At 39.2% G+C, this 15,736-nt stretch overlaps 1 protein-coding gene across 1 annotated transcript in view; it reads right to left on the bottom strand.

Moving 5' to 3' along the window:
* Positions 1-15,736, bottom strand: part of GRTP1 (growth hormone regulated TBC protein 1) — a 36,964-nt gene that overhangs the window by 8,704 nt on the left and 12,524 nt on the right. The window contains exons 4-5 of the mRNA XM_061472728.1: positions 13,086-13,210; positions 9,475-9,571 (exon numbers count right to left, since the gene is read on the bottom strand). Of these exons, the coding sequence (XP_061328712.1) occupies positions 9,475-9,571; positions 13,086-13,210 (222 nt within the window). The remainder of the gene's footprint in view (positions 1-9,474; positions 9,572-13,085; positions 13,211-15,736) is intronic.

The following is a 15,736-nucleotide window of genomic DNA, read 5'->3' as shown; positions in this document are numbered from 1 at the left end:
TGGACAACCTATGTCCAACAAAATTACAACAGCAAAAGGAGGGAAAGCAAGCATACTGCCAATTCTTTTTGCAGTATCAGACAAAAGTGACCCCCTTCAGATGTCCTGATCAAAACAATATCCTACAGATAGGTGGTTAAATGTCAACTCTAAACTATGACATTTTTAAAAAAATTTCCTAATCCTCCTTCTAGGAAACAGTAAAAAAATATCTGCTCAACAAACCCAAAACAGGCTCAAGCCACATTTTTTTCCTTCACTGAACCAAACTGAATCAGAACTTCTGTCCTGAGGTATTGACCTCCCACCAGAACCAGCAATAGCCATATCAGTCAAAACTGAATATCAGCTTTAAAAAAACATAAGCAAGCCCAATTTATTTTGGATGGCAGATCTACCTTAAGAAAATAAATATAGAACACAAGCATTTTATGGATATTTATCAGTTGTGATACCACGATCACAAAAAAAATAGCATAATGGTATTGAGAAATTATTTATTATTAACACCTTTTCAGCTAGCACAAAAAGGTTTCATTGTTTCTACATAATCCCATCTGCTTGTATTCATCTTTTGCTTCTGATCCCAAACCTGGAAATGGATCCTGTGGAGCTGAACTAACCATTTGGTTTCCTATTTGCATTTCACACAGCACAGTCGGATTCTGAGAGCAGATGTAGTAGCTACCATGTGGAAATTGAAGGATGGTTGTTAATTTTGAAGACAATGAGAAGAAAGGCAAAGATTGTATACTTCCAGACATTACAGAAGGCAGAGATGAAATATAAAGAAACAAAAAGACTCCATGTGTAACCTCCCAGAGAAATAAATTGAAGTTCAGATGCATGTTAGAAAACACAAATGCAACTTTCAGACATTCTAGTTACGGAGAATGAAACCGTCTAGTGTTTTTAATTATGCTTTTAAAAATACTACCTCTCTATTACGTGCTGCTCAGTAGAGACATTTACATCATTAAAAACTAGTCTAGATTAAAGTTATAACTACCAGTGTGCTCTCATATTGATTAGATACAAGTCTGAACAAAATGCTGTTGGCTAACTCTCTCTTCCCTCTCCCTGCTCTTCATATCCATTACCACTGGAATTGCTCCTTTCGTATATACTGGTTTTCTCTTCGTATCAGTGAGCTGATAAACACCAATGGACAAAGATATTCACCACTCTGCTGTTTCCAAACGTCCTGCCCTGACTCCAGTCATTGCACTCTATGAATTGTACTAGTCTAAAGATGTGCATGCTTTGGAGAAGGCTGGCTGGACTGAAGATGGTTCCATGAGCCAAGGCTCTTAATTCCCAAACCACTTTGACAGACTTTTAACACCAGTTTCCTCAAATACAGAGGAAATTCGTGAACAAGCATTAATGATTACCACAACTGCTTATTGTGCCTGTAGAGGAAACAAACATTTATTTTTAAATGAGTTTACAATTGTACAATGTGTCTTAATGACTGATGACTTCAGCTGAATATGCATTCCCAGATCTGTGGCTTTTTTAATTCCTCTACAGAATTAGAAACAAAAGCTATTTTATCAGTTCACTGCCCTGATAAGATTAATAACACCTCAGCACAAAACACAGCATTTATGTTCTCTCACATTCAAAAGTCACCCAGCATTACACCTTCTTCAGGTCTTTACAAGAATGCTACAGTCACACCATGGGAACTACCAAGTACATTACTTAGAAGACTTGGACAGAAGCAGGAGGCTTAGAAGAGAAAGCTGGATTGACACACACGGTTCTAGCCTGATATTTGCAAGGGAAACCAATCCAACCCTTCAGTCTGAAAAGAGGAATGAAAGCCACAGACCTCTTACTTCAAGCCTGAAGTAGTTAATAAGAGAATTAATTTTAATCTTGAAGGAACAGATTTTAAAACTATGAGAGGAACAAATTATACTTCTCCACTAGCCATCAACTGAGAGCTTAGTAAAGTATTCAAGCCTTCTGAATCTAAACCACATGAAACAACCAAGGTTGTATTTCCCTAGCATCTCTGGAACTAAACAGTCACTTCTCGTACATTTAGCTAGACAAAAGTTACCACTATGCACTGCACATGATTTTCTTCATATAATTTCCCTTACTCCCAAAGCACATCTCCTTCCACAGACACAGAGTAAGCACATCTCAGCTCAGGAAAAGCCAGAGTAATCCTTGCCTGTATTCACTAATGAAGGAGAGAGCATGTTATCCCTGTATATGACATTAGCAAAACTGAGGTTAGAAAACTGTATCCAGCTTTGATATTCACATTTAAGGCAGGAAGTTGAAGCATTGGAAAGGACATGAAAGACACTACTTAGAAAAACTGAGCTCTGTAAGGAACTTCTCTATTTGTAGGATTTATACAAGGAAAATGAAAAGCAAACTTGACCACTTCATAGAGAAGACCCCAGGCATTACGGGCTTTTCAATATACTAAGAAAAAGTCTTAGAGCAATATCTACAAGTTAGGACAATGCAAATTCCAATAAAAAGTATAACAAACATTTTTAATAAGAGCGATTTACAGTTTGAATACACTACTAGGAGTGGTGGTAGGGTCTCTCTTTCAAACCGAGCCCTTTCACAAAGAGGAGTTCTAGCCAAATAAGTCTGCTAATGTTTCCTCAGCTGGCTTCTCATACAGTAAATCTAGTTACCTTTTGTTTTATGAGTCTTGGTATTTAACACAGGGATTGCTTCAAGCATGTGAATACATCTTATGGGGATTTGCAAGGTAAAATACGAAACTGTATGTTAGGATCTGCATTGAGACCCTGTAACTCTATTACACATTTGTTAGCAATTGTATCATGCTTCTGCTGTTGAAATATATATTTTTATATTTAACCTTGTTATTCTAAATATCATCATATCTCTCCTACTCCAGTCTTTTCACTATGCCACTCTGTTGTGCCTTGTGTATTGATGTGGTGCAGTATCTCTCAGTTTGGGATTGTTAACAAATACCACATTCTTTTTCTCCAACATTATTAATAAAACTCATGCATCAGGTAGAGCTTATAAACATTCTTCAGGATCACTATAACAACCTTCTTTTAGCCTGATAGTTTCTAGCCTTTAGTTTGTTGGGTGTTTTTTTTACCCATATTCACTGCATGGTTGTTTATCAATAATTAAATGTAAGACTAGAACTTTGAATGATGAAATAGAAGTAATAGAGTGCACTGAACTAACTGGCAGTATGTACAAGGACACAAGGTGCAATGCAAGATATCACTTTGGTGGGTAGCTTGGCAACTGCTGGTTAGAACAAATGCTTGCATGTTGAGATAATAGATATCTAACCCATTTTCTGGCTGGAGCTCTCTGGTTGTCAATTACATTAGCCATAGATTTGCAGGTGCTGTTGCAAAAGAGATTAGGCATAGTCAGATTAGGCATAGTCAGAGACATGAATATTTGAACTGAATAATAACATAGTTATGTATCAAACTCTTGTATATTCTTCTCTTTCAAGTGATTAATGTTTATAACATTCTTCGAAGTCCCATCATACAGACCTCCAGGTTTGGAGAGAAGGGCCACTTAAGAAATGAAAAATGTACTACTTCACAATATTTCTGTGTAGACTGCTGGCTTTTAATTGTAGTTAAGCATATATCTATTTAGTTCTTGTGGCTGCATTTATTTTAATACTTCTGAATGCAGAGCTGGCTAGGCAGCTGCGTTTTAAAAGACTTGCTTCTCCAAAGGAGAATGGAACTTAGTTCCACATGAAGCATTTTTTCAGCTGTGAAGGTAAGAGACACTGCTAGACCTGAACTGAGCTGAAATTGAAGCCTGTGGAGAAGAAACATGCTGTGTGCCCTTTCAACAGAGAAGACAACACCATAGGCATGTGCCTTTGGTGTGGAAGGCTCCTTGCAAGGCTACGTGTGACATGAGTGACCCCATGTTTGCCAAGTAGTTCTTGACAACAGAGCATTTTTAAAGCACCAACCACCCAGAAAATTTCAGCAGATTGATCAGTTTTGGGCTGTCTGCTTACCTTTCTCCTCTGGTAGCACTCACCTACAGGGCCATGATCTGATAGTTTTTAGTGCTCAGTGATCCCATATGAAACCATAGCAGCGTGCACCTCTGGAGTACATTACATCTACCACTAGGAGAGATGTGGTTTGGCTGGTAGACTGAGTAATTAGGAGTTTCAGCATATGGGACTCAAACACATTTTACTCTCAACTAACAACCATGATGAAAGCATTAGTCTTTGAATATTAGAGGTCAATTGTATGCACCTAGGAATCCTGTGCCTGTATTTAGAAACCATGACAAGCCTGAAATGCTTACTACTTACAAATCTGAACTGCTAGATTTTCCTGAGCAAGCAGGAAATGAGTAACTGATGTTTTTCTTCTTTAAAATGACAGATATATTTATACTTTTTAAAATCATTTATTTCCTGTACGTATCGTATGTCCCATCCAAATCACAAGCCTCATCAACAAAAGAACAATCTCAGTATTTACTAGATGTGCTTTAGGTAGTCGAGTAAAAATTTTATCTTTTTGTCTAAACCAAAAGTTTCCTGTATATGACAAGAATATACGTGTTGTCAGCCTCACTTTTGCGAGGAAACATGGAAAACTTCAGCAGTACAGTAAAAGGACCCACAGTGTTTAAAAATGCTGAAGAAGTGTTCCTTGATACAGCTGTATTTACACTAGAAGAAGGACCTAGAAAACTTACTTCACCCAAAAAAGTCAAGCATGTCTCTTTCCTTCTGGCAAGCAAGTCTTACGCTAATATAATTTCCTTATGTTGAACTTGAAGTATCTTCACTAGGCCTTCTGGTGCTACTCTGGATGGGACTCCAGCCTTTGGCTGTCTGTGCAAGCAGTGGTATTTACCTGTCTCCCCAGTAAACCAAAGTTTCATCTTTTTCAAAAGCCAACAGCAAAATAAATGTTTCAAATGAAACCTTAGTTCAGTTAGGCCTGCTCAAAGGTAGCATTCCCTGGCTGCGTACGAGGGAGGAAGGTAGGTAGAGTGGTGGAAACAGAAGTGTGGATTTGGGGGAAGAGAAACCCTTCCATTGAACATGTGAAAAACAATTAGTAGGTAAGCCTTAGTATGCAGCACAGGGCTTATTTAGTCTTTGCTGTATATTTTACTGGAATAGCCACGTTGGAGGAATGTTATTTTTTGTTGTTGTTTTAGCTAATGGCTGTAGTTGTGAAAGCACTAATTTGCACATTTGGTATTGAACCTATAGTTTTGACAGACCTGTCTCTGTGTTAAAGGGATTGTGCTGGTTTAACTGTGGAATTAAAACTGCAGAGGTGCAAAGCCAAAGTGAGGAGCTCATTTCATTCCTCATAGCATACATATATATATGTGTGTGTATATATATGTACATATATATGTTTTTCATTAAGATTAAATAACTCCAGTATAACATAGTAGACTAATTAGAGTATAGCTTGATAATCACTGCCGCTTTCAGACTGAGAACCACTGAAGGGGGGGGGGGGGGGGGGGGGGAAGAATTGTTCTGCTATATATATGCATAACTGTCATGCTTTCATGCTTAAGTCAGTCCAAATTGTCAAGTTTTTCTTCTCTCAAATTCACCATTTAATCACAAATATGTAAAATATGACAAATATGTTCCTTACATTACATACCAAAGTACCCCACAGTTGAAAGCTCCCATCTACCTGATGCTTTCTAAAGCAACCTCCCCAATATTTCCTCAATAGAACAAAAAAAAAATTTCAGAACGAGAACCACAGTGATGAACGTAACAGAAATACCAGAGCTATGCTGAATACAAATTGCAGACATCTACTCTGAGCTTGAACTGAATCCATACTGCTTCTTGTGGGCAATACTGTCTGCTTCAGCCATCTGTTTTGAACGAACATGGGAATGAAGGATCTCAGTAACACCCAAAATTTCAGTTAAATAAATAATACTCTTTCCTCTTGCTGTGTTTAAATGAGATATGCTCCTAATCTCTTCAAATACCTGGTTGAGCTGCTGACAGTAGACTACAGGCGTGCCTTCAGCAGAAGCAGGATAATTCTGGCCTAACCCAGATGTAAGCAGCAGTGCTGTGCTCAGCCAGACAAATGGCATGCACACAACTCCACATATCAATAACCCAAGTTTTGGTTTTTGCTGGCTCTCTGTTCCAGCTGTGCTAACTCCATTTCAGTGTAACAGAACAATTCAGCAAGAAAAACCTCTACTTATACAGTCCCATTCTGTCAGTGGTGGGGCAGTCACACTTTCATCACATCCTATGGTACATTCCTCCACCCAGACCTAAAACCCAGTACAAGCAGGGAGGGGAGCTTCAGATATGGGAGCCCTTCTCTGTCACTTCCCCAGAAAGCTGCCACTAATAGCAGCAAGCTGCTACTTCCATCTGTCATGTCCTACACATTTTTCAATCAATGACATTGATCTGTGGCTGGTTTGGTTCATCTGCTGACCAAAAAAAAAAAAAAAAAGAAAAAAAAAAAGAATGCTGTCAGCATCAAGCTACTGGAGTGATTGTTAATGTAATTAAATGTGTGTGGGCAGGGGGAAGGAAGCATTCACAGGGACACTGCTGAGGGCAAAGAAGGCATTTCTAAACTGTCCTAAACAGATTTAACTGGCAGCAACAGGACATACTCAAAAATGAGGACATGGCCTGGAGGCATATTTGTTGCCATGAAAGGGGAAAACATGTAGATTATAACGCACATCGATGAAATAAAATGAAATAAAGAACTACTAAAATAGCATCAGCAACAAAAGGAAAAAATGGAAAAATGTTGGCTAATCAGACTATTAGCATCCAACAAAAACCAATCATTTTTTTCTTCTGAAGATGTGAGGAATATAAAATGCTTCACTCCTTCCCCAACAAGTAATTGTGGGGCTTTCAAATAAAATGTACTATTAACAGAGCGTAGTGACTACTTATCTAAGCAAGTTTCTTTAGGGATACAGTCTGCCCAATTCTCTCACGTACACAGACAAAATTTCACTGAAATTATGCCAATTATTTTATCCAGCTCTGAATTTTATAATGTACAATTCAAACATAATACAGGAGGGTAGTGGGAATAAAAGGAAAAATATTCTTTAAAGAAATTTTTGGAAAAAAAAGAAAAAAGAACATCAGCAACAAGTTTTCTGACAATAAAGCCTTGTATTACCTCAATACAGTTTTTTTTACTACATAAAAGATTTACACTACTTCGCTTTGGCTCCTCACCCATGCTGGAAGGAACATCTCAAGCTTTCTTAATACTGACTGTGGAGTGGTAGGGCACACTCAGGTCAGCAATTCTGATCAGGTATCCCCTTCCTCACTGACTATCAATGGAATGTAAGCACATATGTTTCTAACTTCAGTGTCTCAAACAGATGCCTGATTGGATGTGCTGAACCCACGCCAAAGTCTGTAACAGGACTCTTGTTACAGGGCAGTAAAAATACATGTATAAACAGGGTAGTAAATATATATCTACAATTATTACTTAAGTAAATGTACATCTCCTTTATACATAGTAATTACCCTTCATGTTATGAATTTCTTCTCATCACCAATGCTACTGCCATAAGATAAATTCAACAACTAAGAGGGAAAAATAAGAGCAACTTTTGTCATTTACATATCAGCAGAGTGAGAGGGAGGATAGACAAGAACGAAAGGTTTTATGACAAACTAAAGTTCCCTACCAAGAACAATGAATCAAAAAAATTCTGAATCTACTCCTTTACCCCAAATAAAGACATAAAAGACTATCAGAAAGCTTAAGAGCAAAAGTTGCAGTGAAACTTGCCTTTTACTGAGGGCCTTATCCCTCACACAGTGACATCAATGGAAAGACATCCACCCATGTCAGCCAGCAGCATGTCACATGGCAGACAACAGTCCTGTCTCCTACCTGTTCGCACAACTTAGTTCTCAAGGCTATACAAAAGCAACAGACAGATGATTTCTTTGTTTTTATAGCTTGAAAGCAAACTTCAAGGCTGCAAAATCTCAAATATTTGCAGACTGATACAAGCCATATCACTCCCTGCCTGTGTCTCCTCTTTCAATCTGAAAACGAAGTCCAACCACCCTGCTCATATGTAAGGAAGACCCGAGTTCCTACACGGTATACATTCAGTGTACAGTCATTCAAAAGCATGAAAAGACTCTCTCAGCTCTTTCTCCTTCCTTCTCGAAGTCTTTCCTTTCTGTTCAATAAGGAACCAAAAATTATATACTTTTTTTTTCATTTAATATTAAACAAGAACATGAAAAAGTAGAAAAGAAAGCAGCAACTTTGATGTGCTTAACCAGCACTTAGTTGACACTGTAATATTGAATTCAGCCTCCAACCATTTGGGATAAAGATCTGTTCAAAAGCAAAACTGGGAACTGGGGCAACAGGGAATTTCAAAGACTCCTTTTAGAAGAAAAAAAAAAAAATAAAATGAGTCTTCCATTTTGAGTAAGACTTCACATTATGGGTGTAGCTGTGGTCAGTCCTGTGCAACTCTAATGGGAATTCACAGTGAAGCCAATCTCCCTCTATAATTAAATCCCAAGAAAGAGTATTCCCAAGTGTATTTCACAGGAGTGTAAAACATAGCTGTGCCCGATGTCTGCTTCTGGTTTTAAACTACCGCATGGGTGCAGTGAGATTCGGCTTATATATAGGGCAAAATTCATTGTGGAAACACCTCCTGCAAACTCAGAGATCCAGGCAAGGGAACATACAGAACTACTGAACTGACCAGATGTAGGTACTGGCTGTAGGTGAAGGCATGCTGAATTTCCCTTTGGACTTCAGTGATCAGCCTGGCTATATCACCACTGATTGTAACAGAGCTTTGACAGGAATTTTCTATACAGACAGAGACAGGGAATAGACATTTATTTGCTCTGTTGCAAAATCATGATGTATGCCCAAGATACCCCCACTCAGAAGCGGGAGATGCAGCAGAAACCACTGTGTGTAGCAGAAACTACCAACATCCTGCCAAATACCTCTGAAGAAAGCTCTCACTTGTCCTGCCACGCCACTGGGAATTCCTGCTTTCAGTGCTCAAACTGCATACATCTCCCATCTTCACTCTGCTCTGTCATCACTGCTTCATCTGTTTCTCATATCATATTCCTTCAACCAGAAGTGCCAAACCCCAGACACCTTTGCAAGTCCTGCTCCCCAGCATCATACTGATACAGGAAGACGTCTACCTAACAAGTTTAAGTACAGTGAGAAGCAAGACAGCAAATTAACATACACATAAACCACTGCATCAAGATTAAGATCTTGCCCGTGTGCTGTGCCTCTGCCCCTTTGTTTCCAAGACCCTAGAAAAACTTCAGTCTGTGCAAGTCCATTTTAACATCTAAAACCTTTGAAACCAGAGAAGAATGCAAAGATAAAATGAAAGCCAAGCTCCAGTATATGAATACCATTATACACATTTTTAGCATACCAGGCAATATCCTTCCAATAAGAGCATCCAGCAACCAGAAGGACTCCTCTTCATTCTTTGTAATAAGAATCAGGTATCCAGCTATGAAGTTCATGCCCTGAAATAGAAAGATGGGCTTTAAGATGCATGCATTTAAGAGTTTCTAGTTTATTTCTTTTGATTAAAGGCTAAATTACTCCACTTCTACAAAGGGGCACATTGAATAAAATCTTTGTTGAGTAAGCTGTTAAACCTGCATGACTACAGCTAACAATAATTATTAACAAAGATCAAGGAGAAGACAATTAAAAGAAAAAGCTTAGTACTCTATAATATACCTTCCTTTTTTTTTTAATCCTTGTTCCAATGTAACTGAGAACTGCTTTCACCAACACCAAAACACAGCTGTATTAGATGTGTGCAGTACAAGCACAACACACCTGCAGTAGGCCAACTGTATCCTGGGCTGCATCAAAAGGAGCATGACCAGCAGGTCATAGGAGGTGATCCTGCCCCTTTGCTCTGCTCTTGTGAGACCTCATCTGGAGTACTGTGTACAGTTCTGGTTTTCCTCAGCATAAAAAGGACATGGAACTGTTGGAAAAAGTCCAGAGAAGAGCCACGAGGATGATCAGGGGACTGGAGCACCTCCTATATGAAGACAGGCTGAGAAAGTTGGGGCTGTTCAGCCTGGAGAAGAGAAGGCTACGTGGACACCTCATAGCAGCCTTCCACTATCTGAAGGGGGCCTATAGGGATGCTGGGGAGGGACTCTTCATTAGGGACTGTAGTGACAGGACAAGGGGTAACGGGTTAAAACTTAAACAGGGGAAGTTTAGATTGGATATAAGGAGGAAATTAATTCCTGTTAGGGTGGTGAGGCACTGGAATGGGTTGCCAAGGGAGGTTGTGAATGCTCTGTCCCTGGCAGTGCTCAAGACCAGGTTGGATGAAGCCTTGCGTGATATGGTTTAGTGTGAGGTGTCCCTGCCCATGGCAGGGGCGTTGGAACTAGATGATCTAAAGGTCCTTTCCAACCCTAACCATTCTATGATTCTATGATTCTATAAGGAGAATGAAGAATGCCTGACACACTCTTTACTCAAAAAGCTGCAGCTTCAGCAGCTTTTACAAGCTGCTGCTGCATAAGTCAAATGACTGTATAGAAATAATTTGCTTCCATAATACCTCCAGCACTCCTCATGCTAGTCAACAACTGGCCACTACAGGTCCTACCTTTCAATATGCAAAAGAAGGTAAGCCCTGGGAGGTGGGGGCATTGGAAGAACTACCAGAAAATTTGTGAAGATAGTCAGGTCATGATTGGCCAAAATCCAACTGTACAATTTTCATAACTGCTACTCACACTCTGACTGGAGAAGTGGCTTACAGAGTACACAGATCATCAACTGACATTCCCTATAAACACACTGCCTTGGTCTCAGGTGCTTGTTTTCTTGTATCCACCATAACACTGCTAAATTATGGAAATATTATGGATTTACAGCACAGCAGTCCACTTCCTTAAGCTTTAAGTACTCTTTTCCGTAGTAAACAAACTGACCCCCATAACAACATAGCACATCAGTACAACAATAGACACCAGCTGCCTCTGAGGTGCAAGCCCCCTGCGCAAGTCTTTCTAAGCTAACAGCAAATTATCTTTAAACATTTACAGGCTATGAAGGCTGGTGTTGGTTACATTGCCCTCTTCTGTTTCAGCCCATTCTTTGGCCTTCTCCTTGTTGTTCTCTCTCCCTCTGAGCTGGAGTCCTCCAGCACATCTATCACCACCAGCAGCGCTACCACTGTCTCTGGTTATCCTGCAGTGCTGCAAATCGTGGCTGTAAGCCAGACCACAGCTACGAAAAACACTTCTCACAGCCTCTGGAAGCTACAACTTCCTCTCTGAACCGAGATCTCATCTCTTGCATTCAACAAACTTGACTCACCTGTCACACCTTAGACGGCCTTGCAACACCCCCAGAACATGGAACTATTAGGCCACTGCATCTTTTCTAATGCTTCCTTTCCAAGCCTTGAATAACTACAGCAGTTACACAACTGGCCTGGATAGACCTTCCACAAGCTTACACAGTGCTTAGCCTTCTAGTTAGGAAGGCACCTATTTATTTCCATGCTGACAGTTTAATCATTGCATCTACAGTGACAAGAGAATGGCATTCAACATGGCACACACAAAAACCTATTCTGGAGTACATGGTCACAGGGCACTGAATTTTGCTGCCTACACCAGGGTATACAACATCATACCATCGGCACATCATGACAATGCACAGCCTAATAGACTCCCACAGGGGAGACTTAAATGTAGCACAAACACAGTAGCATTATGGAAACATCCTCTGGAGAGCCTTCAAACAGTAAAAGCTCTGCAAAGCACTTAGAGTGAAAAATGGATCCCCTCCCTCCCCCCTTTTTTTGCTGTTTCAATAGCAAAAAAGGTGACTTCCTGAAACTTTGCTTGATTTACAATGAAAGCAGATGTTGACCTTCATTTATATTCTACTTATTTAGCCAGAAAAGATAACATTCATCCTGTGAGAAGAGGTGAAAAGATATCACATAAGGCTTTCTAAATAATCTTCTCTCATCTCCACTGTTCATAATGCCAAGTTAAAAATGCAAAGATTAGCCCATTAGGCAGTTAACGTAATAAAGCTTTTTACTAACAATTGCACATATGTTCTGGGTAGAAGCAAACATGGTTTAGAAGTTGTGTATGTTTGTGGGTATAACTACCTCTATATAGGAGCCTGACACTTGTAAAAGAGTAATCATAATTCTACCCCTTCTGTTATTCTTTAAATATTACAATTATATTTTAATACATAATATTGAGAATAATAAAAATGATTAATCTTTAATATAGTTAGCACTTATATACCTAGTGAGGGCAGTGAAGAGAGAGAAGATGACTTAAGTGAATTGAAAACACATTTTGCTCATGACAGTTCCTGCTTCTTTATGATCCTTAAAGATGGCCACATTTTTCTTGACTGTCATGAATCAACTTTTATCTTCTTTGTGTCCCATAGGAAACTTTACAGCACTTGGCAGTGATGATAGGAGCTTTTTCTGAGCTGCTAACTATGCAGTATCAGGTTGAATTTCAAAGAATTTTTCTTCCTATTTGCCTGTCTATAATGGGAGATTACACCAAATAAATGGTAGCCTCCCCCAGTTATGTGACATGGCATGAATGCTGGTCTGTATTTTGAAAAGTATGACAGTGAAAACAAAGGAAATTGAGATCTCGTGGTGACTCATCCATAACAAGGACCATTCTGGGAAAGACAGCAGGAAGGACAGAGGGAAAGGCAAGGTCACTTTATCTTCCTCTCCAACACACTTGATACAACCAGGTGTGACAAAACATTTATTTTGCAGCTAATAAATGGAGCCAAACATGATCAAGCCAGCTACAAAAAAGGCCACAGAGAAACTCACAAAGACATTTGAATTTGCCTGAAGCTACTGATTTCCATGCATTCCCCAGGCCATTCTAAAAACAGAAATAGTTTGTGGATTTGCTTCTAAAAAACACACATTCAAATGGACAACAAATGCTGCTGAAATGCAGCATTGTTTAAAAAATGGTCATTACATACCTGACAATATCCTACTGCTTTATTATGATGCCCATATGCTACCAACACATTGTAGAGTACATGCTGCAAACAGGGATCAGCAGTTTTGCGGAATTTTACATTATCTGGAAATGTTCTGTTCATGTCTAGATGAAAGGGAAAGAGATCAAAATTAAGAGCAGTTCCCTCCTCCACTTTCCAAACAAACTTTTATAGTTCTTCTGAAGTGCAACTGACACTTCACTATGGTTCGCTGAACTAGTTTTGGTGGATGAATTTCAAGAAACAGCTCTACCTCAATTTTGGCTAAAAGGCCATCTGCATTCAAGGACAATATTCCTCAAAAAAATAATCCTATTAGTGCACAGAAATCAATTTCAAGCAGGATTAAAGAGAACTTCTGCAGATTGGACTCTCTCAACGCCTGACTGCAAAGACTTAAATGAAAGCAAACCAGACATTTAGACTGACAGAAACAACACATACCAAATTGATCTAGCCAAGTGGCATGAAATGAGCTGTGTCTCTAGGAAAGCATGCTCTTATAACAAACTAGATGAACTTTCAATTGACTTATTCAGTGAACTTCTACCAAACAGTCCCAAGCAGTTAAAAAACAGCCCTGTTTTTGCAGCTGGTGACTTCCACTTAAAATCACCTTTTGAAAGTTGTTTTTGTTTTCTGGGGGTGTTTTTTTTTTTTGTTAAGTTTCTCTGTGATGGGACCATGATAATAGTTGTTTCTTCATTGGTGCAAGATAACCAACAAGGAGAGTGATTTTTGATATCCAAGCAGCAGAGCATATCCCACATGCTTCAAGCACCAAGGAAGGACTATGCAATCAGTAGCATTTCAAAACACTCATTTCTTCCAGACCAACCATAAACAGTAGGACTCATGTCTCCTTACAAAGGTCTAAAAATCAGATATGCAAGTTTGAGCTAGTCACCAAAAACTCCCTTTAATTGTTGGAAAGAAAAAGGCAGAGTTGATTTTTTGCCTGCTTCACCCCGTAAAGAGGGAACCCAAGGTCACCAGTACAGACTTGTGCATTTGATTTTAAGAAGTTTAAGTTGGGGAGAAAAATCCTATTCAAAAGTAACTTTGATGATTTTTCGAGACTTAATAATAAAATACAAAGAGTTGTTTTCTTTACATTTAATAACAACAAATTGTGTTAAATCTAATAAATAAAATCAGTAACAGCACTACTGTGCAGATACCTATGTCCTAAGACTTATCATGTCTTATCAGCCCCTTCCTGCATAAAGGAAGAAGTTTGTTACAGCTTTGACACCAAGTTGAGCTGTAAGCAACCAAAGGAAGAAAGCTCCCCAAAAATCACAAGTAGTATAATGGAAGTCACAAGTATTAAAAAACTATCACATTAATCACTAGCTCTTCCTTTTAAAGTGAAAAAGTCAGCAACAGAAATGGGTGGGCAGGGAAATATTTCACTTCACCTCTCATGCGACTGAAAAGAAGAACACATGGAAAAAAACCAATTTTTAAAAGGACTTGAGCAACAGCTAATTATAGGATAAATACATTTGTTATGTTTCTTCTTGGTACGAAGAGCAGCACAGTATTTGCATAATCAAAATTTGCTGTTTATTAAAGTACATGCTGGATGTTACAGAAAAGATCAATGCTGACATTTCAGTTATGGCTCTTCCCTTCAGCTATGCAGACAGGGTGAAGGGGGAGTGTGAGAAGTCCATCATATGCAGAACAGAGACTACTCAAACCGAACTTATCTTTAATTTCACTACCTGAGGGAGGCCTGAAGTTGAGAGAATCTGTTCCAACTTGCTTTCTGATTGTAGGAAGTCTTTGCCAATTTTATGAAGGAGGTAAAACTTTTCTTTATACTTACTAACAGTATTTTAGTTTGAGGAGAAGGGATGGGGACAAAAAAAATATATAAGAGCTAAAGTCTTTACACTTAATAGAGGATACGGGCATGGTTTCACAGGATTCCTTGTGCCAGAATACCACCCTGAGTACACCAAGAGCAGGGGGTCCCACTTCCTCTCCATCCTTCCCTTTCTGTTCCATTTGCATGCTCTCCCCTTTCCTCCAGCTCTGAGGCTCCTCTGACTACAGTGTGACGGAAGTTAACCCACTCAAGTGCACACAAACTCATGTTTTACTATACTATGAGATGACTGCCAGAGATGACTTGAAGCAAACCGCAGCAGCAGGTGAGAGCTGCTCATTTGACTTGAGCACTTACGCCCACTTTAATAACCCTGTTCCAGAGGAGATATCCAAACACCTTCTCTCACTCTATGCAGCTCACTCTCTTGACCTGCTAGCCATTAACCTACTTCATTCTTGACAGACATTAGTGTCCAAAAGAACATTGCCTCAAACTAGTCCAGTTTTGGGGAAAAAAATATTCAGAATTGTTTTCAAGCAGGAAAATGAATGTTAGAACTTTATACTGCTAGATAAATCCCCAAACTATGACCATCTTGTGATTGTGTGCAGATCTGCTGACTATAACCAAACTAAGTATAGGAGCATGGGACCAGGAAGAAGACCACAGAGAAAAGCTAGCTACTCCTTTGTGGTAAATTCAGAATAAATCCTAATGCCTTTATGTTTCAGATGATCTTTCAGCACAGTGGGATGGCAGTGTTACACTGCTGTGAAACAAAACCAACAGC

The sequence above is a fragment of the Pezoporus flaviventris genome, unplaced genomic scaffold (assembly GCF_033815535.1).
Source record: "Pezoporus flaviventris isolate CSIRO_AGI_PZ_B2104156 unplaced genomic scaffold, CSIRO_AGI_Pfla_v1 ptg000072l, whole genome shotgun sequence".
Taxonomy (NCBI): domain Eukaryota; kingdom Metazoa; phylum Chordata; class Aves; order Psittaciformes; family Psittacidae; genus Pezoporus; species Pezoporus flaviventris.
This window is presented reverse-complemented; position numbering and strand designations above follow the sequence as displayed.